At 57.8% G+C, this 25,914-nt stretch overlaps 3 protein-coding genes across 7 annotated transcripts; 1 reads left to right on the forward strand and 2 right to left on the reverse strand.

Annotated features, from left to right (window-relative positions):
* The first annotated feature begins 86 nt into the window (after window positions 1-86).
* GAS8 (growth arrest specific 8) lies at window positions 87-13,756 on the forward strand. Of its 5 annotated transcripts, none has more exons than XM_037878071.2 (11): window positions 87-217; window positions 1,202-1,294; window positions 2,663-2,860; window positions 3,192-3,398; window positions 4,460-4,514; window positions 5,324-5,529; window positions 5,940-6,107; window positions 6,567-6,653; window positions 9,397-9,606; window positions 12,709-12,774; window positions 13,434-13,756. In XM_037878071.2, the coding sequence occupies exons 1-11, from the start codon at window positions 215-217 to the stop codon at window positions 13,581-13,583; spliced, it is 1,443 nt and encodes a 480-aa protein (XP_037733999.1). In that variant the 5' UTR covers window positions 87-214; the 3' UTR covers window positions 13,584-13,756. The 5 variants fall into 5 exon arrangements, with proteins under 5 accessions (XP_037733999.1, XP_043382365.1, XP_007053281.2 ...); XM_043526430.1 differs by lacking the exon at window positions 87-217 and adding an exon at window positions 681-865; XM_007053219.4 differs by lacking the exon at window positions 87-217 and having other exon boundaries at window positions 893-1,294.
* An 82-nt stretch (window positions 13,757-13,838) lies between these two features.
* Window positions 13,839-17,262, reverse strand: LOC122462597 (5-hydroxyisourate hydrolase-like). Its single transcript, XM_043526431.1, has 3 exons — window positions 16,973-17,262; window positions 15,114-15,249; window positions 13,839-14,482 (listed from the first exon to the last, which is right to left on the reverse strand). The coding sequence occupies exons 1-3, from the start codon at window positions 16,978-16,980 to the stop codon at window positions 14,393-14,395; spliced, it is 234 nt and encodes a 77-aa protein (XP_043382366.1). The 5' UTR covers window positions 16,981-17,262; the 3' UTR covers window positions 13,839-14,392.
* Window positions 17,263-18,618: 1,356 nt separating this feature from the next.
* On the reverse strand, window positions 18,619-25,648 carry LOC119563718 (B-cadherin-like). Its single transcript, XM_037878100.2, has 8 exons — window positions 25,532-25,648; window positions 25,061-25,204; window positions 24,094-24,243; window positions 22,941-23,085; window positions 21,993-22,168; window positions 20,919-21,047; window positions 19,996-20,178; window positions 18,619-19,056 (listed from the first exon to the last, which is right to left on the reverse strand). Exons 1-8 carry the CDS (start codon window positions 25,646-25,648, stop codon window positions 18,814-18,816), a joined length of 1,287 nt encoding a protein of 428 aa, XP_037734028.1. The 3' UTR covers window positions 18,619-18,813.
* Window positions 25,649-25,914: the final 266 nt, after the last annotated feature.

The raw sequence follows: 25,914 nt of genomic DNA on the forward strand, positions 1-25,914 counted from the left end.
GCGCCCGGACCGCCCCGGGGAGGGGCCCTGCGGCAGCGGGGCCGGGCCGGAGCCGCGCGCGGGCAGCGGGGAGCCTCTGGGGCCGCGCGCCGCCGGCGGTTGCTAGGGCCGGGGCGCGCGTTGCTATGGCCGGGCCGGATTCTCGCGAGGCTTCCCCGGCGGTTGCCTGGAGACTCGGTGACTCCGCCGAGCCCGAGCCGCGGCTGCAGGAGCCATGGTGGGGGGGGCCTGGGTTCGAGGGTCCCCTGGGGGGCGACCGGGGCGCTGGGGGGACCCCCTGGGTTCGAGGGGTCCCCTGGGGGGCGACCGGGGCTCTGGGGGGGACCCCCTGGGTTCGAGGGGTCCCCTGGGAGCCGACCGGGGCTCTGGGGTGGATCCCCTGGGTTCGAGGGGTCCCCTGGGGGGTGACTGGGGAGCTGGAGGGACCCCCTGGGTTCGAGGGGTCCCCTGGGGGCCGACCGGGGCTCTGGGGTGGATCCCCTGGGTTCGAGGGGTCCCCTGGGGGCCGACCGGGGCTCTGGGGTGGATCCCCTGGGTTCGAGGGGTCCCCTGGGGGGTGACTGGGGAGCTGGAGGGACCCCCTGGGTTCGAGGGGTCCCCTGGGGGGTGACCGAGGCTCTGGGGGACCCCCTGGGTTCGAGGGGTCCCCTGGGGGTGGCTGGGAGGAAAACACTGGGTTCAGGGGTCCCCTGGGAGTCCCTGGTGTGCTGGGGGGCAGGGTTCTGGGGCAGGCAGCAGACTTGTCCCGTTTCCTCTGTGCCTGGGGCACTTTGCTCTGGACTGATGGCTGCAGTGGCCTTCCTGGAGCAGCAGCTGGGCTGGTCAATGCCCTGAGCTCTCAGTCGCACAGTCCTTCCGGGTGAAGGTACTGGGTCATTCTGAGACCTTGGCTGCACCAGCCCGTGGCACCTGTTGCCTTCCCCTCAAGTGCATGCCCCTAACTCATCACAGGGGGCTCAGGCTGCTCCAAAATGCACTCTTAGTTGATTGCTTTGGTGTGGAGTTTCTTGTACCTTTACTGACCCTCCAGCCCTCTCAAAGCTGCACCTGTGGCCTGTGGGAAACTGGATGATCACACCTTGTGTCATCTCATTGGTCAGAATGACATCCACACCAAGTGGTCCCCAGCAGCCCAGGTCAGTGGCACCTCTGTAGCTCTGAGCTATGGAAGCCTGTCATGTATATTGTTTTCTTTTCTAAGGCACCCAAAAAGAAAGGTGGCAAAAAAGCCAAGGGGGGCAAAGCTGCAGCGGTGGTGGATGCTATCCCCCCGGAGGACATGAACAAGGATCAGGTGAGAACTCACAGCATCTCTCCTAGGGCTCTTTGCCCTAGGGCTTCACATGGCCAACGAGCTCCTGGCGAGAGGAGGCTCCCATTTGTAAGGATTATTGGTTGCACGAAGTGCACAAGGTTTGGTTCAACCCATGGAGATGGCAGATGGTGAAGATTAGTAGAAAAGTCAGGTGGGTTTTCACACCAGCAACTGCACCATCCCCTACATGCCTGAACTATTTGCATGGGTGTCACACGAGCAGGCTCGTTATGGGCTTTAAGGTGTAGTTGGGTTCCCAAAGGGTTTAACCATCTCATCTCTCCCTCTCCAGAGCTTCCGTAACCTCCCTGTGTCCCTCATCTAGCCTGCACTCTATTGCCCATGACCAGGATTCTGTGCCCTCCTCTGCACCCTGTTCCACTGTCTAGTAGTTATAAAAGGTTTTCTGTGACACAGTCTAGCATTTCCCTGTCAGTCTGAGCACTATGTCTTGTTCTGTCCTTGTTTCCTATTGGAAACAACCCCCTCCACTCACTCTGATACAGGTGTATAACCCCTTTAGAACTTGAATTGCTGATGGAATCAATGTCTGTTGCTAGGGCATTCATACATCCCATGCCATAAATACACCTTCCTCTTCTTTCCGGGCCCAAGCAAACCATTTCCCCAAGTGGTACTGCGTTCAGATTCAGTTCTATGATTGTTCAGTCTGTGGTTTGATGATCTGCAGTCATGCTATCTGCTGTGCTCTCATCGCATCTTAAGCGAAGCCAGTGCTTGAATGAGAGAATGGACTAGGTGCTGTGCGAAGGGGAGTTAGTGATTCAGCAGGTAGCCCTCTTCCCTTGTATTATTATTTAGTATGGTAATGTCCAAAGTCCCAGTCAGGATCAAGGCCCTGCTTTGCTGGCTGCTATACAATCACATAGGAAGACATGATCTCTGACCCAATGTCCCTGTAGTCTAAAAGAGGAGCCTGCAATTCTGAGTCAGAATTGGTTGTTAATGAATGCAGCACTGCTCTTCCAGATGACAAATAGGGTCTGTTCCCTTCCGATCAATAAAGATGCCTTAGCTCCCTTTTCCAGAGGTCAGGGTGTTAGTCCCAGTATCCATATCTTAATGGCTAATTACAGTCTGCCTCCCTAAACGGCCTGTGGTTTCTGTTGGATATGGCATCGTCACTTCCCGTCCTAACCTTTTGTATCCTGTTAAACAGCTGCCATGCTCCACCCAGGGGAGGCTGTTGGGATTGCTGTGGGTAGTTTGGAAAGAGCTTTGGGCCCCCAGAGCGTGACAGGTACTAGAGAGACATAGGTCAGCAATTTTGTGGGAGGAGAATTCCCCCAGCGGTGCCTTCACCCGCTGTGCTTGTTGGCTCTGCAGCTGGAGGAGCACATTGTGCGTCTCCGGGAGGAGCTGGACCGCGAACGGGAGGAGCGCAACTACTTCCAGCTGGAGCGTGACAAGATCCACACCTTCTGGGAGATCACCCGTCGGCAGCTGGATGAGAAGAAGGCAGAGCTGCGCAACAAGGACCGTGAGATGGAGGAGGCCGAGGAGCGGCATCAAGTGGAGATTAAAGTGAGAGGCTAAGGGAAGATGGTTAGTGGACTCCAGCTCTCGTTACTGGTGCCACAGCTCCATGCTTGGCTGTGCCCATAATTAGTAGCACCCGGGTGTTCTTTGAGTGAGCCCTGAGCAGCACGGGATAAAAGGAGGGGACAAAGGTGAGATGGGCAGGACACTAGCAAGGAGTATCTCAGGCAGTATTTAAAGTTCAAATGTGTTCTTGCCAGCATCTGCTAATGCCCCTCTTCCCAGGCCCCTGCAGAGGGGTGGGTCCCCACTGCTGGGCTCCCCCTGCTCCCATCCCTGTCTGTGGGCTTTACACCACTGAATTCCTTTCTTCCAGGTTTACAAGCAGAAGGTGAAGCACCTGTTGTATGAGCACCAGAACAACATCACAGAACTGAAGGCAGAGGGCAGCGTGTCCATGAAGCTGGCCCAGAAGGAGCACCGCACTCAGGAGACGGAGCTGCGCAAGGATATGCGCACTTTGAAAGTGGAGCTAAAGGAGCAGGAGCTGGCCAACGAGGTGGTGGTGAAAAATCTGCGCATGGTACGTTGCTCTCAGACAGATAATCATGGGGCTGGGGACACCTTAGCTGCAGCCTGGAAGAAGAGAGCAGCAGAGACGACAGAGCGAGTCCGAGGCCTGGGTGGTATTGGCATGCAACGGAGAAGGGAGAGCCCATGGTTAGCTTGTCAGAGAAGGAGGCAAGAGGGGGCACCTGACTGAGACTTCCAGGCTCTGAAGGGCTGAATGGAGACTGATCAGTCCCTGATCCTTCCACCATCCCCATAATGTGAAACTAAGGGGTCATCCAGTGTGGGAGATCTATTTAGAGTCATTGAAGGAAGTCTGTCCTCCTGGGGCTGGGAGTCAGCCAGTAGGTTCAGTGGTGCGGGAGTCAGAATCCAACATGGGGCTGGAGAACCTGATGACCAGTAACTGCATGTGTCACTCTGCAAACTGCAGTAGGATGGGTAATCAAACCATGTGCTCCAGGGCATCAGCTGATCCCCATGGGGTCAGGAAGGATTTCTGGCATGGCCAGGTGCATTGTGGGAATTTGTGTCCTCCTCAGATTTTGGTCATTTCCTGGGGCAGGATACTGGGTAATATGGACCAAAGGTCTGATTTGATTTGGCAGATACAGTGCTGTTCCCAGAGCTATGCTGGGTGCTGGTGCACTGACGTGGGGGTTACTGTTGGCAGAGCCAAGCTGGTGTGTGCTGCACAAGGAACCCTGGGGCATGGTGGAGAGGGCGCTGGAATTGGTGTTTGCCAAGCAGAAATGGCCAAAGTCAGTAGGGAAAGAAATGTTCCTGGAGAGCGATACTGTCCATAAGGCAGGGGGTGTGCCCCTCAAACACATCTGCAGGTTCGGTGCATGTCCCAGGTGTCTGAATGTAGCCCATACATCCACGGGCACACTCAGCAGCCTTTGGCAGAGGGGGCATTACTGGCATAGCTGGTCAGCAGCCCTCAAGCCTTTCGGTGATGGCTTTGCACTGCAGCCAGGTGAGCAGATGGCCTTGACTCTGAGCCTGTGCGTAGGGGAGGATTTCTCTCTCTGTTTGGCTATCCAGGTCTAATGTGCAGCTTCTCCCTGGCAGAAACAAGAGGAGGAGATCACACGGCTGCGCAGCGACTTTGAGAGACAAGTGAAAGGTCAGTTCCTATTTGGACTCCTGTATGAAACCCAGAGTGAGAGCTCTCTTAGCACTCATCACACTGTGCCTCTGCTGGGCTCCCTCCCCTGGAGCAAAACAGGGCCTAGCTGGCTGAAGGCCATTCTCCTCCTCCTTCCATCTTCTGCCACTTGTGGGCTGTAAGGCTGAGTGGCTTGTTTGAATTCCCAGGAGCAGCTTGTCTGCGCGCCTCCAGAATGGATCAGAGCAGCACCAGCAGCGGGTGCTTTGCTGCCACTCAAGGTTGGACTCGGTCTCACTCTACACTGCCTGTCTCCATGTGGCAGTGCAGCCCTGCTCCCTCGATCTGTGTCGGGGGAAATTGTTTAATGCTGTGCTCTGGTGGGCACCATAGTGGGCACTAAGCAGTAGTAAGTGCCTTTCACAGACACTCACTGGCTCTCTGGAGCTGCAGGGCTCTGAGGCTGGAGGAGACTTTACAGGTGCTTAGGTCTTGCGCTAGTACCCTCTTTGTTATAGCGTGGTTCGATTTGCATGGGCTGATTACCTGAGTGTTTCTAGTGGTCCCATGCCTGTGGTGTCTGGGCACCGCAGTCAGCCAGGGTTTCTGGGCATTCCCTTCCATGATTCTGCAGTAACTGGTCCCTACACTAATGGGAGCTGATATGGCACCATTAATGGGCACCCTTTCCAAGAGTACCATCCCCATAGTGTGGACTGACCAAGCAGCTTGTCGCAGCAGCAAAGGGGTGCTCATGCACTGGGTCCCAGCCTCTCTGGCCTGCCCTATGTGGTGGTCACTCAGCCATGCGGGGTGTTTCGCTTCAGAGATTGAGGCCAAATACGACAAGAAGATGCGCGTGCTGCGGGACGAGCTGGATCTGCGGAGGAAAACGGAGATCCACGAGATCGAGGAGAGGAAAAATGGACAGATCAACACACTGATGAAGAACCACGAGAAGGCCTTCAGTGACATCAAGAACTACTACAACGATGTCACCCTCAACAACCTGGCGCTCATCAACACTCTCAAGGTAACCGGCACCGGAGTGGGGACACAGCTGGGTCGGAAGCCCAGTGCTGGAGAGGACTGATGCTCTCTTGGAGGTGACAGTTCCTACCTGTTAACTCTACATGCATTTCAGTACTGGCTTCCCACTGAGTGCCTTCCACTGCAGGGGTTTTCCCAGCTGCTTCATATGCTGTGTGAGCACCAGCCCCTCTAACCCTACGGAGTAGTGACACTCTTACACAATTACACTAATGAAGGTTATGCAGCTGCTTTGTAAACATCACCATTTGAAGCCATCTGCTGGGAAGCTGCTATGGCAGTGTTACGTGCAGTGCTCGGGAGTCAGGCAGGCCTGGGGTCTCCTGCCACGACGCCCCATGCTGGCAGCCCTCCTCAGGGACTCAGTCATTGTGTCTCTGTCCCTGAGAACAGGAGCAGATGGAGGAGATGAAGAAGAAGGAGGATCATCTGGAGAAGGAGATGGCGGAAGTGCTGCTTCAGAACAAGAGGCAGACAGAGCCCCTGCAGCGGGCCCGGGAGGAGGTGGCCGAGCTGCAGAAGAAGCTAGCCCACTACGAGAAGGACAAGGAGGCACTGGCTGTGAGTCACCTGTTCGGCTCCTATCTGGTTTAGGTCCCATGTCCTGTAGTGTCTCCCCCTCTCCTTCTCAGAGCACTCCTTGTGCTGTGTCCAGGGTACAGATTGGGCTTGAATAGTGGCCTCTGCTGGTCATCTGGGAACTACACTGACAGGCTCCAAAATGGAATCCCCTTTAGCCGTGCTTGGCTTACGCTGGTGTCCTCAGCATAGCATCTGGTGGGGATCCCCGAACTCAGGGGTGCAGAGGACCGCTCTCTAGTGGAGGAAGGGGAATAATGGATTCCTGCCCCCCGGGGCTGACTCCTGAGCCCTACGTATCTTACTAGGAGAGAGAGGATTCTGTGTGAATGATGCCCATCTTGGGGAGCAGAGTCTGGTATTCTCCTGTGCTGCCTCTGCCCCACCCCAGGAACCCATAGCGTGCGTCTAATCTCTTTCCCTTTTTCCTCCCCTCTGCAGAACACAAAGGCCCGTTTGAAAGTCACCCAGAAGGAATTAAAAGACCTTCAGTGGGAACATGAAGTGCTGGAGCAGAGGTTCAGCAAGGTGAGAGCCATGGACATGAAGCGAGAGCACCTGGGCATGGGGAGTTCCCGTCCCGTCCCTCCCCAGCCCACTCTGAACAGCTGGGATCCGGGGGTATGAGATGATGTCACAATGGTAATGATGTAGACAACTGCACGGGCCTCAGCTCAGCCGGGGTTGTCCTGAGTTCTGACACCCTCTGAGTTCCCTAGGAGTGGCTGCCTCCTTTGAGCTCTCTCTGCTCTGCCATCTCCTGTACTCAGTAGAAAGACCCAGCTTTGTAGTTGACTAAACAATAAAACCTGCTCCACTGGTCCCTTCCTGGCCTAGGGCTGCCTGGCTGCAGCATTAGGCCAGGAGGAAGACAAGAGAGATTGTTGCTGAGAGTCTCCCTGTTATAGTGAGGGAGTGCTGGATACAGCATAGCATCAGATTACCACTGTGGAGCCCCTGCCCTTCCACTGGAACGGTCATCCTCGGGCTCTCCTATAATCGCTGGCTTTAGGATGATCGCTGCTCTGACCAGGCAGAGTCTGTTACTGGCACACCACCCTTCAGGGAGCATGCTTCAGGTTAAGTGCTTGCAGCCTGAGGGTCTTCTCCCCAGCTCACCCAGCTGAGTGGGTTAAGGAAGCATGGAGCTTGTCTGCAATTTGTGAAGACTCCCCAGCAATATGAATATTGATATGAGACCTCATTAACAAGCTGTCATTGAGGCAGCAGCATATTCAGTGTATTTGGAAGTAGGCTTTGGAGGATATGTCTTAATTCAGACACACATTAACTAGATAAGAGCCAAGGTTCTCTTAGTTTCTGCTGCTAACATCTGCCATTCCTACCCGCTGCAAGGCAAGAGAGTGATCCCTTCATGCACTTAGCTTTGGGGTCACTCTGAGGGCCAGAATAGGGTCCTGGGGTCTCACAGCCATAGACTTTAAGGCCAGAAGGGACAATTGTGACCATCTAATCTGACCTGCAAAGCCCAGGCCAGAGAACCTTACCCAGTGATTTCTGCATTCATAGAATCATAGAATATCAGGGTTGGAAGGGACCCCAGAAGGTCATCTAGTCCAACCCCCTGCTCGAAGCAGGACCAAGTCCCAGTTAAATCATCCCAGCCAGGGCTGTGTCAAGCCTGACCTTAAAAACCTCTAAGGAAGGAGATTCTACCACCTCCCTAGGTAACGCATTCCAGTGTTTCACCACCCTCTTAGTGAAAAAGTTTTTCCTAATATCCAATCTAAACCTCCCCCATTGCAACTTGAGACCATTACTCCTCGTTCTGTCATCTGCTACCATTGAGAACAGTCTAGAGCCATCCTCTTTGGAACCCCCTTTCAGGTAGTTGAAAGCAGCTATCAAATCCCCCCTCATTCTTCTCTTCTGCAGACTAAACAATCCCAGCTCCCTCAGCCTCTCCTCATAAGTCATGTGCTCTAGACCCCTAATCATTTTTGTTGCCCTTCGCTGGACTCTCTCCAATTTATCCACATCCTTCTTGTAGTGTGGGGCCCAAAACTGGACACAGTACTCCAGATGAGGCCTCACCAGTGTCGAATAGAGGGGAACGATCACGTCCCTCGATCTGCTGGCAATGCCCCTACTTATACATCCCAAAATGCCATTGGCCTTCTTGGCAACAAGGGCACACTGCTGACTCATATCCAGCTTCTCGTCCACTGTCACCCCTAGGTCCTTTTCCGCAGAACTGCTGCCTAGCCATTCGGTCCCTAGTCTGTAGCGGTGCATTGGATTCTTCCATCCTAAGTGCAGGACCCTGCACTTATCCTTATTGAACCTCATCAGATTTCTTTTGGCCCAATCCTCCAATTTGTCTAGGTCCTTCTGTATCCTATCCCTCCCCTCCAGCGTATCTACCACTCCTCCCAGTTTAGCCCATAATTGTGGTTTGAGCTATAGTACATCTTTTAGAAAGACATCTGTCTTGGTTTAAAGATTCCAAGTGATGGAGAATCCATCATGCCCCGAGGTCAGCTGATCCAATGATTAATTCCCCTCACTGTTAATAAAGGAGAAGACTGTGGCTACCAGAGGATGGTTTCAATCCATCAGCCTCTGGGCCCAGCATGCTGCCATGGCACCACTGTTCCAGGAGCCAGGATTCATGGGTTCTCTTCCCATATCTGCTGTTGATTCAAGGGGTGACCTGGGGACAGTCTCTCAGTCAGCCCATCTTGAGACTGCTGATAGTAATACCTGCCTCTCAGAGATGACCTGAGGATTGGCTAATGTTTACAGAGCACTTGGGCCCCTTTGGATAAGCACAAAACGTAGCAGTTGAGGTGGAAACTAGGTACAGGAACTGGGAGTACAGTGCAGAGGAATTTAAAGTGGGCTAAGGGGGAAGACCCCCTTCCTATGGGGAATCCGTCTGGGGCGGGAGCTGTTTGGTGGGGGGAGTTTATGACATTCCTGCCTTTGGCAGGTATACTGTGTTTATTAAAGTCAGGCCTGTGGGGTGCATGTGCTAAAGGACACACATGCAGTGGTGCTGGCTAGGGAAGAAATGCTCCAGACTCCTCATTCCTCTTGCTTCAGGGGGAGGGATTTCCCCATTGGGAGTCAGGTATGTTAACTTCCACTGAAGTTTCCAGTGTTGCCCACTGTCAGGGGCATGCCACCCAACCTGGTGTTCCATTGGTCAGTCCCAGTGTGGCTGTTCCCACAGTGCAGAGCAGGTGGTTTTGAAGGCACGGCATGGAGCTCTCCTTGCTACCTGGGTGTGTGGTTCTCTCCTGAGCAGGTGCAGGCAGAACGAGACGAGCTCTATCAGAAGTTCACCAAAGCTATTAGTGAGGTGCAGCAGAAGACTGGCTTCAAGAACCTGCTCCTGGAGCGCAAGTTGAAGGGCCTCTCCAACATACTGGAGAAGAAGGAGGTGCAGCTTAACGAAATCCTCTCAGCCTCCAATCTTGACCCCAGCGCCCTCACCATGGTCACACGCAAACTGGAGGTATTGTAGCCTGCTTCAGGGTCTTGGGGGAGAGATGGGAGCAGAAGGGTCACTTCTTGCTGGGCTTGCCCCCTCCCCACTGCAAGGGTTAGGGCTTGGGATGATATGGCTGCACAGGGGGGGCCGGGCCAGCTCTGTGGCTAAACATGGGCTAAATCCCTGGCCTTTTAACCTCAGCACCAAAGAGTTGAGTGCAGTCTCTGTAGCTAGAGAGGGATCCTGCTGGAGGCAGCAGGGGGCTACATTCATGGTGCAGTCAGGCTTGGAGAAGGCATCAGAGAATGGTCCCTTTATGACCAGGAGGGAGCCCTCTCCTTCTCCCTGCACCCCCTGAGGAGCGAGGACCAACCTTGTGGGACCCCACACTCTTTGTTACTCCCGCCTGGTGGCTAGCTGAACTTGGTAGTTTTGTCAGAGTTTCTGGTCTGTTAGCGCAGCCCCAGGCTTGTGGTGCAGGAGGAGAGGCCCAATGGACTGGGAGGACAGAAAGAGTCACCCCTCGTCTTGGAAGAATTTCACCTCTAAGATGTGTGTAGAGCTGGGGCCCTGGCATACTTAGGGAAAAGCCCTGACATGGTCCACTGTCCTGCTAGAATCCCTAGGCTACTGCTGTGGTAAGGGGATGGGTTTCAGTGGCCTCCTGTAACTCCCATGAAGGCCATTGTATGGGTAACCCCCTTGGGGCACTAGGATGCTCCTTGCATGAGGGGCAGGCTAAGGTGCAGTAGGTTCAGCGCTGAGTCTCGCTCCCTCAGCTGTGGAAAGGGCGGTTCCAAGTCCCATCCTACAGGAGAATTGTTGGGGCTGCTGATTCCTTTGTGTGCCAGGCTCCGCAAGCCAGGCACTGCTTGTCTGTACTCCGTAAAGGTGAGGGATGGAAGCACACTGAGCAGCAGCCTCACCCAGGCTTCCCCGGCCAGCTCTGCAGAGACAGCCCTCTCCTGGCTGGCACCACCCTCGGCAATCTAAGCAGGCTCCACTCTGGCTCTGCCAACACTTGGAGCTGGAAGGCGTGATTCCTAGCTCGAAGTGACATACTCGGGGCAGCCAGCCTCTCCTGCTGCTTGCACCTTTAGAGCGACACTCGGATTTTAGCAGGCTAGCTCCATGCGAGTAGCACGGGTAGTCTCCTGGAGCTGGCAATGACACCCTCCAGCTCTAGTGGAGGCGTACCCAGAATGTGCCAGATTTGGAGGGGCTTTGTGGCCAGGGGGGCTAGCGGGGACATAATGACCAATGAGAACTAAGATGAATCTCACTAGTCACTCCCCCCCATATCACCTGCTTTCCTTCCTTGCTCTGTGGCTCACAGCAGCCTCTGGGATGTCTGGCACGCTAAAAATACATTGCAGGGAGCTCCTGGGGCGAGGGGAGAAAAGGCTTAGTGATTCCACATTCCAAGCGAGTGGCAGCAATGACAGGAGAAGCAGCACTTTCTGTCTGCCTTTGTCCCAGCCCAGCTCAAATGGGCTCAGGACTCGGGAGACCTGGGTTCCTGTGTGACCTGGGGCCAGTCACTTCATCCACCCTGTGCTCAGCTTCCAGCACTATAATGGAGATACCATTTCCCTCCCTCCCTGGGGTGTTGTGAGGGTGAACCATGAACAGCCCTGTAGTGCTCAGACACTGGGGATGGAATGAGCTCCACTGCCTGGCCTGGGGGGAGCAGATCACAAAACACATTCTTCAGAAACCACCAAGGCGACATCTCTCCAGCAGCTGCTGGCGGTGCTGGAGTCTCCGAATTCCTTTGCTCAGCTGCCTTCTGCAGGCGAAGCTTCCGGTCTGTAACTCTGCACTGGCGCCATGTACCCAGGCCCTGACGTTTGAGCAGTTAGGTGACGGAGTGGCAGAAATGCAGACCTGGCCTTCCCCTCTTGCTAATGTTAGTGGAGTGGCACCGTTGGTACATCTCAGGACCAATTTAACTAGTGTAGACAAGCTCTCAGAGGCACCGAGCGGCACCCAGGTCCAGAGGGCCCTGGTTGGGTTCTTGGAGCGGAAAGGCCAGGCAGCACATGTGAGGCACAGCCGCCTCGCCTTATCACAACTCCATACCCGCCCAGGGGTTCCTTTCATAATATGACCCAAAACTGGGAGTCCCCTGCGTTCCTGGGGCCAGCCCCTGAGCACTGGAAGCTGCCATAGTGGCCCCTGGCACAAGAGTCACAGTGCAACTGGAGCCTTTTCCAGCGAGAGGCTGATGCAGTGGAAGTTCCAGGTGGGGGCATGTTGTTCGTTTGCTGCCCTCTGCAGAGCACAGGCTGCTGGCAAGTCAGGCACCTCATGCTTAATAGACACATTTGTAGCCCTCACGCATCCCACAGTCTCTGCAGCAAACCAGCCGCTTAACCAAAGGGAGAGCACATTCCTGAACCCCAGAATGTCAGACCAGGTGTAGCAGTTTGACAGAGGGCTCAGCCAGCCCCCACAGAGAGAGGGCCCACTCAGCCAATCCAGTGGGTGGATTTCCTCTTGTCTCCGCTTTCCCCAACTGCAGAGAGAGCCCGGGGCCTGTGCTCAGCTGGCTGTCAACGGGCACTGGGCACCCAGCAGGGCTGGATTCGGACCCTGTGGTTGTGAGGCAGGAGGGTGGGATCAGGGGTAGGGACTGCTTGTCATGGAAGGTTTCAAAGCACTCTGAATGCCTCCCTGGGGACTAAGGTCGCACTCCATTGAGTGGCCTGAGGATTCCCTCTGTCATATCTTTGGCTTGGTGATGGGAGGAAACCAGGCTGGAGTGGGATGAAGTGGGCTGTGAGCTCTCCGAGTGCAGTGCAGGGGCATGGGCTTCTCCGCAGTGTTCGTTACCGAAGGGAGCACAGGCCATGTCTAACCCACCAGATGCAACATAAACTGGCGGGCAGGCAGCACTAAAGGCATCTCAGTCTCTGGGTCAGTTACACTGAGCAGGGTTCTGGGGTTACGTTCCAGTCCCCCCCAAAGACTAGCCCCAGCCAGCAGGCACCACCTCCTCTGGCAGCACCGTGGGAACCTTGCCAAGCCAATCTCTGCAGCTTTCCCGTGGCACCACACTGAGCTGGGCTCTGGTCCATGCCCAGGGGACCCAACCAGTAACAAGGCTCTGATCTCCCTTCCCAGGACGTGCTGGATTCCAAGAACAACACCATCAAGGATCTCCAGTACGAACTGGCCCGAGTCTGCAAGGTGAGGAGAGGGGACCCTGCTTCTGTCCTGCCCCAGTGGAACCAGGCAGGGTCAGCCCTGGGACATGCCACATGGTTACTGTGCTCTGCAGGGAGAGTCCTCCTGTGCAAAACCTAATGGGGATCAAGGGGAAGCTCCAGGGCCTGCTGGGAGGAGCAGGGCACTGCTCTTACATGGCTCTGTTAGACATAATCTCTCCTGAAGGAGAGGAGGCAGTGGAAGGGCTGTTCCTGCACATGTGTGCACAGATAGACACAGCCATTGCCCAGCACTTCCCTTGTTGTGTCAGGCCTTTAATCCTCTTGATTATGTGGCAAAGCTAGAAAGAGCTGGCCAGACAGCTCAGCCCTCTGGCACGTTGGCATCTCCTATTGTGTGTGCAGCCCTCGCTGCTAGGCAGCTAACTCGATGGCGGGAAGGAATTAGACACACGGTGCTGGTTCTCTCTCTGGGGAGGTTTCCCAGGAACCCCCAGTACCCAGAATGGCTTGGGGGCCGAGTTCTGGTTTCCCTAGTTATAATGACAGCCCCCCTTTGCCCCTGCCAGGCACCACAGGGGATGGTGCAGGAGTGGGTGGTCTGTGCGGGTAGGAGCTAGCTAGTGAAGAGCTGTGTATGGTGTGCACTTCCCTGGGACTCACACTCTGCTTCGCTTTCAGGCACACAACGACTTGCTGCGCACCTATGAGGCCAAGCTCACAGCCTTCGGGATCCCCCTGGACAACGTGGGCTTCAAACCACTGGAGACCACAGTGATGGGACAGCTGCTGGGGCAGGGCCCAGCCGGACTCGTTGCTACCCCCACCTAACACTGCTGGGGACGTGCTTGTCCATCCCCTCTCAGGTTACACTAAATATTGTCAGCAGCCTCACCATGTGCTCCTGTCCCAGCACCGCAGGGAGCGGGCTGGGCTGTCCCAGGCAGAGAGCAGGGCTGTTTGGTGGCTCTGCCTCATTAAACAGACCCCAGAAAGGTTTTTAAGCAGGCTCCAAAGAAACCGTTTTTTGCTTCCCAGGGCAGGGCCGGGCCTCAGCGTGGAAGGAGACCTCTCACAGCCCAGTGTTCCCTTGCCTAGAGAACGTGCCAGCCAGAGCCAGCTGGTAGCTGGCCCCTGGGTACCGCAGCACTATAAGCAGAGGAGTGTCGCCACTCCAGACCCACACCCATGGCATCCACATGCAGCCTGTTCTCAGCCAGTCCTGCACCCATAGGCCTCCCAGCTGGGCAGGGACTGGAACCCAGAGGCCTGCATGGGTCTCCTCCATATGCCAACAGCTCTCGGCCTCAGGAAGAGGGATGAGCCCTGCTGGCTCTGGAGGGACTGCGCTCACCAGCAGGGAGAACTGGGCCCCTGAGCAGCAGAGCCACGCTGCCCTTCCTAGAGCAGAGCTATTCATCTCCGTGGCTGTTTTACCACTCGGATCCACAGAGCTCGCTAACGAGCGGCTGAGTGCATCAGGCTAAGGCAAGTGCTGCTGCAAGAATCCTTTAATAGCACAGCCCATCCTGAGCCCTCCCTCGCGTCACTTCCTCCAGCCCATCTCTGGAGCCAAGGCCAGGCCAGCAGGGGGTGGGGGTCTAGTTCCTGCGCCATGCCGACCTGCTCTCCCTTGTGCTCTAGCTCCCCTTGTAGGTGGTATAGGAGAAGGGGCTGATCAGCAGAGGGATGTGCAGCTTCCGGGTTTGCCCTGTGACTGTGAAGACAACCTGGCAGAGACAAGGGAGAAGCCGGTTACATGTGTGACAAAGCATGTGCTGGCTGGGGAGAGCCTTAGCCCCACAGCAGTTTGATCTGTCTGCAGACGGTCCCTAAGGCAATGTCGGAGCAGCGCCAGGGCAGCAGGAAATGCAACCCTTTCCCGTTGACACTGAGCAGCTCCAGCACTGCTGGGGTTTGCTGGGGACAGAGCTGCAGTTTAGCCGTGTAAAGTGCATCTGTGCTGCACTGAGCCCTAGTCACTCTGAGATGGCAAAGGCGATGGGTGGGGAGCAGGGAGATGGGGCCAGAGTCTGCTCCTGTACGCTGCTGTCAGACTGGAGCTGCTGCCCTGCTAGGCCACAAGGCAGAGTTTACGGTGGAGTATCAACGAATTTGACCCTTGGGCTCCAGGGCATTTGTAGCATCTGTGGTAACTTCCCCTGACTTAGCAGAAGATTCTGGAGCGGCAGTCACAGAGCAACCCATGTCCTGGGCTTCAGACACTCCATGTGCTCACTGCCTCCTGGGTCTGCATGCGCTAGCACTGGCTTTGTAGACAGGGCTGATTCTCCTCGCTCCTGCTTTAACCCAGGTGAGAGAGGAATTGGGCCCAGACATGCTCCTGGTTAGTAGATTTACCTCCACGTAGGGGTAGAAGCTAGTGTACCCCAGCCGCTGCCAGTAAGCCCCAGTGTCGAAGTGCAGCTTGTATGTGCCAGCCCCCACCTGCTCAGGAGCCTGGAAGAGCAGGCAGTGCCCATCCACGTTGGTAGAGCTGAAATCAAAACAAGTGTATCAAACTGAAGCTGTCCACGGCTCCCTCCTTAGTCCCCTGGAGCCTCCCTGCTGGGAGCCAGTCGCAGGTGCGGCTGAGCCAGGCACAGCTGTTGGGATGACGTGCTCCCCGCATGGTCCTCATGAGCAGAGCAGGAAGCAGAAGGCACAGCAAGGAGAGGCGTGACAGCAGGGGAGAGCGCCTGGGGATGGGGCAGGCAGGGAGGTCCTTCCAGACGGCAGGAGCTACCCCCAGGGACTCCAGGAGACGGTTTTTGGCCAGCATCACCTCATGCTGCGTGCACATCACCACCCTGGGAGTTGATGGGGAGATTGAACTGTTCTGGGTCACGTCAGAGCGTAGGATCTGTCCTCTGCGGTCCGGCCTGCAGCCCAGGAAGGCTAAGCCAGAGCGGATGGCAGTGCCCCACTGGAGTGCATCCCCATGATGCCAGGTGAGTGCGGAGTGGGGGCCCAGCCGAGCAGTGAGGCAGCTGCCAGGCCAGAGACCAGAAGAGAGTAATCCCCCCACCCCACAACCAGAGGGGAAGAGACTCCCAAACCCAAGGAAGGGAGCACCAGGGGAAATGGCTATGCATTGGCTGGGTCTGTGCCAGTACGCTGGCTGGCGGGGGGAGATGGAACTTGTGCCTGCTGCAGGCCCCAGCCCACTCTGCCAGAACCCATCCCACAGCCTGCACCCCCCGGGGCCACCTTCTCCCTGGTGGCTGGGCTGGGCAGGTGCAGCCTGATCGACGGGGGGGCGGGGAGGGGGGTTGAAGGGCTCAGGTAACTGTTCTGTTGTGGGCTGGGATCAGACTCAGGTGTGAGGTGAGGGAGGGAAGCCTGAGGAAGTGGAAAAATGCTTTCCTGTCCTGCCCCCAGGCTTTAGCTCAGCCCCCCCCCCTTGATCCCCAGGTCTTTGCACTTAGGGGGGTTGTGGGGTGGTGTGACGAAGCGGGACGGTTCTTAATGTTTCCTCTGAATAGTGTGGGGGTGCCTCAGTTTCCCCTAGGCAGTTCTTAAGTATCTAGGTGGTGGGGTAAGGGTGTATGATCATTGCAGAGCCCTAGAGGGCAGGTGGGTGCAGGGGTCTGGACACAGAGAATGGCCGACACCCTGTTTCCTGGCAACTGATGGCCTGGGCCCTTCCCCCCTGCAAGGTGAGAGCTAAAAGTTGGAGAACAAAGGAATCCGGTGACCTCCTGGCCCTGGAAAGGGACAAAGCCCAGAGGAGGAGGGGCTGGAGGGAGTTTCAGTTTGGGGCTGGTTGGAGACATGGAGTGAAGGGCAGACGTGGTTGTCTGGCTCACTGCCCCCCAAAATGGACCCAGCTGAGGAGTCCTGTTCTCTGCACCTGCAAGCTCTGTGTTAGACCATGTTCCTGTCGTCTAATAAACCTTCTGTTTTACTGGCTGGCTGAGAGTCCTGTCTGACTGCAGAGTTGGGGGGCAGGACCCTCTGGCTTCCCCAGGACCCCGCCTGGGCGGACTCGCTGTGGGAAGCGCACGGAGGGGCAGAGGATGCTGAATGCTCCAAGGTCAGGCCCAGGAAGGTGGAAGCTGTGTGAGCTTTGTGTCCTGAAGACAGGCTGCTCCCAGAGAGGAGACTTCCCCAGAGTCCTGCCTGGCTTCATGGGGAGCAGTTTCAGAGCATGGCCCGGGGACTCCGTGACAGGTGGCCTTTCCCTTCCAGGGGCAGCCCATCTGCCTCCCCGCACCTACCTCGTCATCAGCTCCCTCCATTGCAGCCCGGGGCCTTCGAGCCAGGACAGGTGCGTTGCCAGGCCTGTTGCGGGCTGGCCCGTCAGAATGTTCAACACGTGGATGGTCAGGGAGGTGCTAGGGGCCTCGGGCACGTTTCTGGCCTGGGACACAAGTTAATGAGCCAAGCGGGGCCCCTCACGCCGGGCCCCCGAAGCACCGCAGCCACTTCCCCGCCCCGCGGCAGTGCCCACCCCGCGGGGCGCACACTGGGGCGTGCAGCAGGGGAACAGCATCTCTCTCGGCGCGCGCGGGTAAACGGGAAGGGATCGGAGGGCAGAGCACAGGGCACTCGGGCCTGCTCTACACTCCATCGCGATGGTGCTCCGGGCTGGGAAACTCCACCCGCCCTGCGCACCCTGGCTCTGCTGACCGGACCCCCCTCACCCTCTGTACAGGCAGGGAGGGCAATGGGACAATGCCTCCATCCGCCCAGCTGCCATCGCTCGGGACGTGGAAATCCGAGTCTGACCCTGATGGAAACCCCCTGTAGCAGTGTAGGGGGAGTGCGGCGGGGCCCTGGCGCACACTCAGGCCGATGGGGGGGGTGAGGCGGGGCCCCCCGGCGCACGCTCAGGCCGATGGGGGGGGTGAGGCGGGGCCCCGGCGCACGCTCAGGCCGATGGGGGGGGGGGTGAGGCGGGGCCCCGGCGCACGCTCAGGCCGATGGGGGGGGTGAGGCGGGGCCCCCGGCGCACACTCAGGCCGATGGGAGGGTGAGGCGGGGCCCCGGTGCACGCTCAGGCCGATGGGGGGGGTGAGGCGGGGCCCCGGTGCACGCTCAGGCCGATGGGGGGGGGGGTGCGGCGGGGCCCCGGTGCACGCTCAGGCCGATGGGGGGGGGGGTGCGGCGGGGCCCCCGGCGCACACTCAGGCCGATGGGGGGGGGTGAGGCGGGGCCCCGGCGCACGCTCAGGCCGATGGGGGGGGTGAGGCGGGGCCCCGGTGCACGCTCAGGCCGATGGGGGGGGTGAGGCGGGGCCCCCGGTGCACGCTCAGGCCGATGGGGGGGGGTGAGGCGGGGCCCCGGCGCACGCTCAGGCCGATGGGGGGGTGAGGCGGGGCCCCGGCGCACGCTCAGGCCGATGGGGGGGGTGAGGCGGGGCCCCGGTGCACGCTCAGGCCGATGGGGGGGTGAGGCGGGGCCCCGGTGCACGCTCAGGCCGATGGGGGGGTGAGGCGGGGCCCCGGTGCACGCTCAGGCCGATGGGGGGGTGAGGCGGGGCCCAACCCTGATTTCTGAAGCCCGCACAGCAGAACCGCTGCCCCCAGCAGTTGTCTAACCTCATGAACATGGGGCATCGCCCCAGCAGCTCTGACGTGGATCGGGGCAGTGCAGAGCATTGGCCATTTGCCCCACTCCACCCTGCAGTCCCCTCCCTGTGGTACCATTCCCTGTAGCATATTACCAGGGCTTAGCTCTGGGAGCCAGGCCCCGGCTCTGCTTGCTGAGCTAGCGAGGCCAGTGAGTAACCTTGGGGCCTCGGCGAGGAGCAGGGCCTGGGGAGGGACTCATGACTGCAATAGGGGTGTGCCAGCAGGAACTACCCCACGCCCTGCCAGCTCAGCTGGGGGTCTCTGTGAGCTGGTTGCAGTCCCACAGCAGGGGCAGGATCCCATGCCACGGACAGCCTGCACTGCCAACAGGCATCCTGCTCACACTCTGGTCTGGGGCACTGTGGCACAGAGCTCCCTGGGAATCGGGGCATCCCACTTTACTACAGCCCTGTCTGGGGTGCTCCACGGGCTCCCCTCCTAAGTGTAACTGCTCCCAAGTGTAACTGTAGCTCCTCCCTCGCCCGTCAGCCATTCCCACAACAAGCGGGACCAGGGTCCCCAAGGAGTGTTCTGTGCCCAGTTCCCAGTGCAACCTCTCCTGCTGGGCTCAGGCTTTTGATAGGTGGATCAAAGACTGGGGCTTCGTTCACATCCTCAACGTTCACAGTAACGGTGGCTGTGGAAGTTGGGAGAGACACGGAGAAGGGAATGTCGTTCACTGCGACAACGTTGAGGATGAACTGGCTTTGCACCTCAAAATCCAGGCCCTGGAAAGGAGGCAAAGGAAGGAGTCAGCTTTCCAGGAGAGACAAAATATAAACCCTGCTAACGCCAGGGAGAATTCCCAGAGAGGAGGGAGCAGGGCTGTGAACGGCTGGGAGGCTATTCATCCTGCCCTTGGAGAGAGGACACACGTTAACCCGGTGGCAGAGGAACTCCGCCCATCAGCAGGCTCGCTTCAGGAAGGTCCCTTGAGCGCGCTGTTCCCTTCCCCGGGTGCCTTCCATCCAAGACCCCCGCAGTGCTCCACCCGCATGGGCCCCTCTCCGGGAGGGAGGACCATCCCCACCGCACTGACGGGGATAAGGAAGCACTGAAGTTCTGTGACAGGACTGCTCAACGCTCAGTCCCCTGGTCTAATCCGTTGACCGTGCTCCCTCCCCACTCTTTGGTGCAGTCCCACAGGGCCCGTGGGATCTAGTGCACCGAGTTCTGACCCCTCATGGGCAGGCCCACAGCCCCTAACCAGATCCGGAGGGGGGAGGGAGAAATTTTGGGAACCTAAAGCCCCGAGTCCGTCCTACCAGACGGACTCTCCCCCCCGCCCTCCCCGAGCAGTGCTGGGAAGAGATTCAGAAGAGTAAGTCTCAGTAGAGTTGGTTCTGGGGTGGCCGAGGGAAAGCCCCTGCGACCCCAGACAGAGCTGTACCTTCCCGGGGAAGGACCCGCACGCAGCAGGGCTCTGGGGACTGGGACTGGGAGCTCCCCAGGGCACCCTCTGCTGGGGATCGTGCTCCTGCAGCCTGAGAGCAGTGGCGGGCTGAGCCGGGCCGGTTTACGTTCCTGGGGTGAATGCAGGTGCATGCAGGAAGGGGAAGCGGTGCAGCTGAGGACCCCAGGAGCCGTCCCCCTGGACCGTAGCATTTTCAAAGTCACGTCAGGGTGAGGCGCGGGAGCTGAGGCGGCGCTGGGTGGGCACAACTCACCTGGGAAGTCTCCAGGAGCCCGTTGTTGTTGTTGGGATCCGTGGTTATGGTGAAAAAGCACCCTTCGTTCCCTCTCACAATCTCGTACTTCGCCCGCCAGGCCGGAGAGCCCTGCTTGTCCCTGTCCGACACACTCAGCCTGGCAACCAGCCCCACTTTGTTCTCGGGCACCGTGGCTTGGTACTGCAATGGAAGGGACAGGCTGGACTGTAGGGCTACTGCCCAGCCGCTGGAGCACTTCGCGCAGCCCCAGAATCCCACTGATTTTTAAAACAACAAAGCCTAAGCGTCTGCCTTCTGCAGCAGGGCCGGAACCCTCCACACAGGGGCACAGTGCAGCTGCTTCAGCTGCTGGGCTCCAAAGGGAGCCGCAGCTGGAGATCCTGGGCCAGAATCACGGCACCTATTTCCAGGGAGCGCTGGTGGACCCAGAGCTGCTACACTCTCCTCAAGGGGCCCCATACATTGGGGGCGGGGGATGGAAAGTTGCACGGAGTGTTCCAGCGACAGAAGATATCTGTCCCTGCAGCTGCTATTCCATAACTACACACCCAGGGCCAGGATCCACAGCTAGGGGAAATCATCAATTTCCACCGGCTTCAATGTAGCTATGCCGAGCTAGGATCTGGTTCTCAGCACTCAGGTACGAACATACACAGCAAGCAGGTCCCCAGCTCCCGCAATGGCTAGCGGTACTTCCGTGAGGTTGCTGTGACGTTTACCTTTCACTCATGTTCCTAAAGGGAGCAAGTTCAGGCAACTTCCAGTTAGAGGCAAATGTTTTTGGCACAGAAGAATTTGATTCTCTAACCCCATGGAATAATTCTGCCCCTTTGATTCAAATCAAATCCTCTGTGTTGGGAGTGGAGCTCCTGACCCGGGTAGTGCGAACAGAGATAGAAGCAGGCGAGAGGATACGTTACCGTGAGTGGGTCGAACACTGGAGCATTATCATTGGTGTCTGTGACTTCAATCATTGCTGTGGCTGTGGTAGTATATCCTTCGCCTTTTAAGTCGGCAGCCTGGACGATCAGCGTGTAATTGGGGGTCATCTGCAAGCCACAAAAGTCACTTTTGGGTTAGCACCTGGAGGACACGTCAGCCTGCTGCCATACTGGCTAGGAATGGGCTTTGCCAGGCCTGGCCTCTCTTCCTCTTGGGGGAACTTGTTATGATTAGTTTCATTGCGGTCAGAGCAGCCAGCAGGTGAGACAGGAGGTGTGAGTGCCTGAACTCAGCTAGCAAGCAACACCACTCTTCTGGCTGCGGGTGCCCGCTCGGGGGAGTTTCATCCACTGAAACCCGGCAGTAACAGGTAAGGAAATCTGCTTCACAATTCAGCAGGCAAGCTGTCATTGTCCCCTCTACTAAAAATTAATATTTCACATTGGTAGCCTAGAGCATTTTAACCATTCACTTTTCTTTTCAGTATCTACAGTGAACAGCTTGGGGGTTTTCTGCACATCTATCTGGGCTTGGACAATTAATCAATAACTCAGTTTCACTTTGTATTTGTTAGAAAGTGGGTTTCCCTTGATCAGTAGAGTTCCCAGGGCAACCCCTCCTGCTGGGTGCAAGCTCAGCAAAACCATGTTTCTACAAAACCCAACGTGGGGCTGAGATTTGATGCATTTAAATTAGCTGAATTAACCAATCACGGCCAAACTATCAGGCCTCCCGTGGGGGGTCAGTTTCTAGCGCTGCAGAGATGCCCGTTGAACCCCCCACTGCCTCCCTGCCAAGCACAATTCACTCAGGCCAAGGGCTGGCCGGGCAGGGAAGGTCTAACATGGCATAAGTGCCCAGGAGAAATGGAGACAGCAAAAGTTTGCCAAAGACATCCTGCAGCGTGACACGGATTGCGCCAGGCACCCGCCACTGTCTATGCGTCTTGATGCGGAACTCGCACTTCAGAGCCTGGGGCCATCCATCCTCTCTGTGCAAACGTAACTATGCCAAGCTAGGATCTGACTCCGACCCAACGCTGCAGCACTCACCTCTCTGTCCAGCCCAGCTGCAATCACACTGATGATGCCATTATCAAAGTCGATGGTGAACATCTGGTCGTGGGGTTTTTCAGGTATCTGCTGCAGGATGGAGTAAGCAATGACCCCATTGTAGGAGTTTACACTGTCGTCTGCATCTGTGGCTGTCACTTGCATCACGGATGAACCTGGGCACGAGTTTAGAGCAACACTAATTTTCTCATTCTAGGACAAAATGAGGCGGGAGACGATTCTCCAGAACGCACTGCCGGGACCAATCCCGCCCTGGCCCGCCAAGGGGAACGGGGGAAGGTGACTAGATCAACCACCAGGCATTTCCCATCCCTAATGTCTGCTGATTCCTCTCTGCAGTCACCAAAGAAAGGGAATAAGATTGTAAGCGCCTCGGGGCAGGGGCCGGCGGAGTCGTCGGCCCAGAGCCATCGATCTCACTGGGGCGATAGAAATACTGGAGCCCTAGGAGTGTCTCACAGGTAAACAGATGGCACAGTTTGGAGCCACATTTACTGATACCAAATTTAGCTCCCCTGTTCCCTTCCAGTTCTCACACCGCCCCATCAGCGCACCGAGCGCCTGCTCCCTGCCAGCCCCAGAGCCTTCTGTGAAGGTAACTGGTCCCCTCCGCGGGTTCTGTAGCGAGGCAGGTGGTCAACCCCAGGATGCCGACTCTCCTGCAGGATCGGGGGAAGGAACTGCTGGGTTGGAAGGGGAGGGAGAGCCTGCTCCAAGCCCAGCCATCCGCACTCTGGACAAGGCGCGTCTGCTCAGTGGGCAGATTTTAGCCCCTTTGGGTTATTCTGGGATTTAAATTCTTCAAAGCAAAATTAACCCAACACTAAAACAGTCCCTGTCTCTCTCTCTCCTTGGAGGGAACCCTCCAAAGCCACATCTCATGACCGGTGTGTCTCAGCCCCCAAGTCGGGGGCTCTGCTCACATACCTGGCTTGGCTCCTTCTTCTATGAAGCCTGTGAAGACACTCTGGGTGAACTGAGGTTTGTTATCGTTCTGGTCACTCACAGTGATGATGATCTCCATGGGGTCCTCCACAGGCTTCCCATTTGCAGACACAGCGTGGGAAAAGAGCTGCAAAGCCAGCACGGGGTGTAAGGCACCATTCAAGCCACCCGCGAGGCCACGAGCAGCCAGCAGCGCCCGCCAAACCCAGCCATGGCTCTGAAAGCAGCGGCCATGCTTGGCTTGTGCACGGCGTTCCACGCGTCCCTGCAGAACGGGAGCCCGAGCCTGGCTGGCTTAGTCAGAGGGGACTTGCCTTCGATTCCCCAACTCCAGCTGCTGGCTGACCATCCCCACCAGGGTCTTGAGTTCACATGCAGGCCACACAGAACAGGTCCAGCATGGGGGAATTCTGCCCAGCTCAGCCTAAGCCAAGGGTCCGGACAGCAGCCTTCAAAGGGCCCATCCAGCTCCCCTCCACAGTCGGAGGATAATCACTGGCTGCCCATGGACAGTGAGGTCCTGTTACCCAGGGAGGGGCCAGTCTGGGCTGTCCCGACCCGTGTGGATTTATGGTTTCTCCTCCCTGCTGGGCCAAACCCTGACATCGGTAATGGACTCGGAGCCATCGGCCAGCCCTGCTCTGCCCAGCAGAGACCCACGGGCCCGTGACGAAGCATCCAGCCAAGCTTTCGGAGACAGGAGGTGCACGCTGAGCGCGTCTCCAAGCAGCAGGGGCCCTGCTGAGGCAAAGAGCCGGTGCTAGGCTGTCAGCGCGCTCCAGGCCCGATTCTCACCCGTGCTGGGCCCCCTCAACAGCACTCAGCACCTCGGGGAAAGAACCGGGCCTCAGGGCCAAGTGCTGACGTGGCCAAGTGACCAGGGCCGGGCACAGATCAGGAGGCAGCGCCCAGCTGGGGTCAGCACCTCCTCTCTGGCTTTACTCTGCCGGGCCTCGGGGAAGAGACCGTGACGGGGGAGGAGAGGGCAGCTGCCCTCTGGACCGTGCGGCACAAGAAACGGAGTGAGACCCAGTTCATTGGAGCCTCGGGCCCTGTCCCAGCCGCCTCCAAGCTCCAGGGGCCATCAGCCCCTGAGAACATGCCCCTTCTCCATCCTTGGCACCCAGGGACTCACCGTGTAGTTGCTGATGTCTTCTCTGTCCAGCGGCTTCGTCACCTTTAGCCGCCCCGTCTCCCTTTCAATGATGAAGACACCCTCAGGGGGCTCGTCTGCGCCCTGCCCCGTGATGCTGTAGAAAACGTTGGTGGGGATGTTGGATTTGATCTGGTGCCAGAGAACAGGGCGGGTCAGCCGGGGGATTCTGAGCACAGGGGCCGCCCCAGCCTGTGCTCCCCTCCCCGTCTGTCAAGGACCTGCAAGGAACTGCTCCCATCCAGGCTGCTCCCCACTTGCCTCACTTCCCCCCAAGTCCCTCCCCTCTCAAACCCTTCTGCCCCTTGTAGATTCCTGGACACTGCCCCTTTTTCACCAAGCAGCACCAGCATCTTGGGGGACGCCCATGGCAGCCCTGCTGCCTCTGCTGGGATCTCTCACCTTTGGCTGAGTTGGGACCACCAGAAGCCACTATGTACACAGGGCCTGAGCCACACGGGTTGGGGGCAGTAAGGGCTGGTGGGGGATAAATAGAAGGTTAAGAAAGGGGCAGGGTCTGAAAAGGGATGTACTGGAGCATAGAAGAGGAAAAATGACACTTACCACCCCAAACATCAATGAGGCCCTACCCAGTTGCCCCAGAGGAAGCCCTCCCCCCAATTAGGGTGAGGCAGGTCAGCAAGTTAACATGGGGAGAGGACGCTCGCCTTGCGGCCACCCTGAAGGAGAACCAGGGCATCTTACATCAGAGCTGTCAAATGGGCAGACGCCTTTGCCATCAGCACACAATTCTGCTAAAGGTGCTGTTTATAATACACGCAAATTAGGTTATATTATGCAAATTAGCACACTAGTGATTTGCATAACACATTATACATGGAGCTGCACTCAACTTGGCAGTATAAATTCCCCACAGCTCCCCATATACACCTTGCCAGGCAGCTAGTGCCGGGCCACCACCCACCACACTGCCAAAGGCCTCCCATACCTGAGCCAGCAGCTTGGGGAAGGGCCCCCTCTCATTCTCAGGGCAGTTGATTGGAGGGATGACCCAGTCCCTCTTCTGCCTCTTCCGGCCAGGGCTGGCCTTTGGGACCGTCAGCCCATCTGCCTGAAGGCAGGGGAGGAAGTCCTGCAGGGGCAGAGACAGCTGCTAGGCAGGGAACTGGGGAGGCGCCAGGAACCCCAGACAGCCAAAGGAGGAGGTGAGTTTTGCCTGGGAAGTGGTGCTGCCCCAGTGCCTGTTGCTAGGTGTCTGGAGGGGTTGCAGGGTTTTCACTGCTGATCCCGACCAGGGATCCTGGGACTGGATGTGGAAATGCCCCATCAGGGCTGCTGGAGCCAGTGCAAGGCTCTTGCCTGGGCATCCTGCTGCTGGGGCCAGCCTGAGTGGGTGGGAGACGCTGGTTAGTGTCCCTAGGGCTGCCCTAGGCTCCCTGCGGGGCTCCCACCAGCCTACGCTCCCTCGGCGGCTGCTCTCTCCTTCGCAGCTCCTGGAAACTGGCCGGAAAGCCCAGGTGCCGCCTTCGATGAGAGGGGGCTCAGAGCCCTGTCCTGGAACCAGACGCCCCGGCATACCACAGGAGCGAAGGCTGGGCGCGCACTGAGGCCAGGGCAACGTCCAGCCCCCGGCACAGGCCGCTCCGGAGCAGGGCTGGAGCTGCCAGCAGCAGCCTGTTCAGTGCAGGTTCCCAGCACAAACCCGTGGCCGTCCACGGCCCACGACTGTGGGCGGCAGCACCCAGCCCACCACAACGGCACCCATGGGCCAGGACAGGCCTCTTCCAAAGCAGCTGACCCCGGGTACCAATGCTCCCTCCCCTTCCAGGACAGGTGGGTCTC

The sequence above is a fragment of the Chelonia mydas genome, chromosome 12, assembly GCF_015237465.2.
Source record: "Chelonia mydas isolate rCheMyd1 chromosome 12, rCheMyd1.pri.v2, whole genome shotgun sequence".
Classification (NCBI taxonomy): domain Eukaryota; kingdom Metazoa; phylum Chordata; order Testudines; family Cheloniidae; genus Chelonia; species Chelonia mydas.

What these genes read in the sequence shown, in the direction of transcription:
- GAS8 (XM_007053219.4), top strand. Translation starts at nt 1,178, where the DNA reads ATGTATATTGTTTTCTTTTCTAAGGCACCCAAAAAGAAAGGTGGCAAA. An exon ending in TGGTCACACGCAAACTGGAG is followed by an intron (nt 9,607 to 12,708) that starts GTATTGTAGCCT and finishes CTCCCTTCCCAG; the next exon opens with GACGTGCTGGATTCCAAGAA. An exon ending in AACTGGCCCGAGTCTGCAAG is followed by an intron (nt 12,775 to 13,433) that starts GTGAGGAGAGGG and finishes CTTCGCTTTCAG; the next exon opens with GCACACAACGACTTGCTGCG.
- LOC122462597 (XM_043526431.1), bottom strand. An exon ending in GCTTCTACCCCTACGTGGAG is followed by an intron (nt 14,483 to 15,113) that starts GTAAATCTACTA and finishes TGTCTCTGCCAG; the next exon opens with GTTGTCTTCACAGTCACAGG.
- LOC119563718 (XM_037878100.2), bottom strand. Translation starts at nt 25,648, where the DNA reads ATGCCGGGGCGTCTGGTTCCAGGACAGGGCTCTGAGCCCCCTCTCATC. An exon ending in AGAGCAGCCGCCGAGGGAGC is followed by an intron (nt 25,205 to 25,531) that starts GTAGGCTGGTGG and finishes CTGCCCCTGCAG; the next exon opens with GACTTCCTCCCCTGCCTTCA. An exon ending in GGCTCCTGGAGACTTCCCAG is followed by an intron (nt 19,057 to 19,995) that starts GTGAGTTGTGCC and finishes CCTCCTTTCCAG; the next exon opens with GGCCTGGATTTTGAGGTGCA.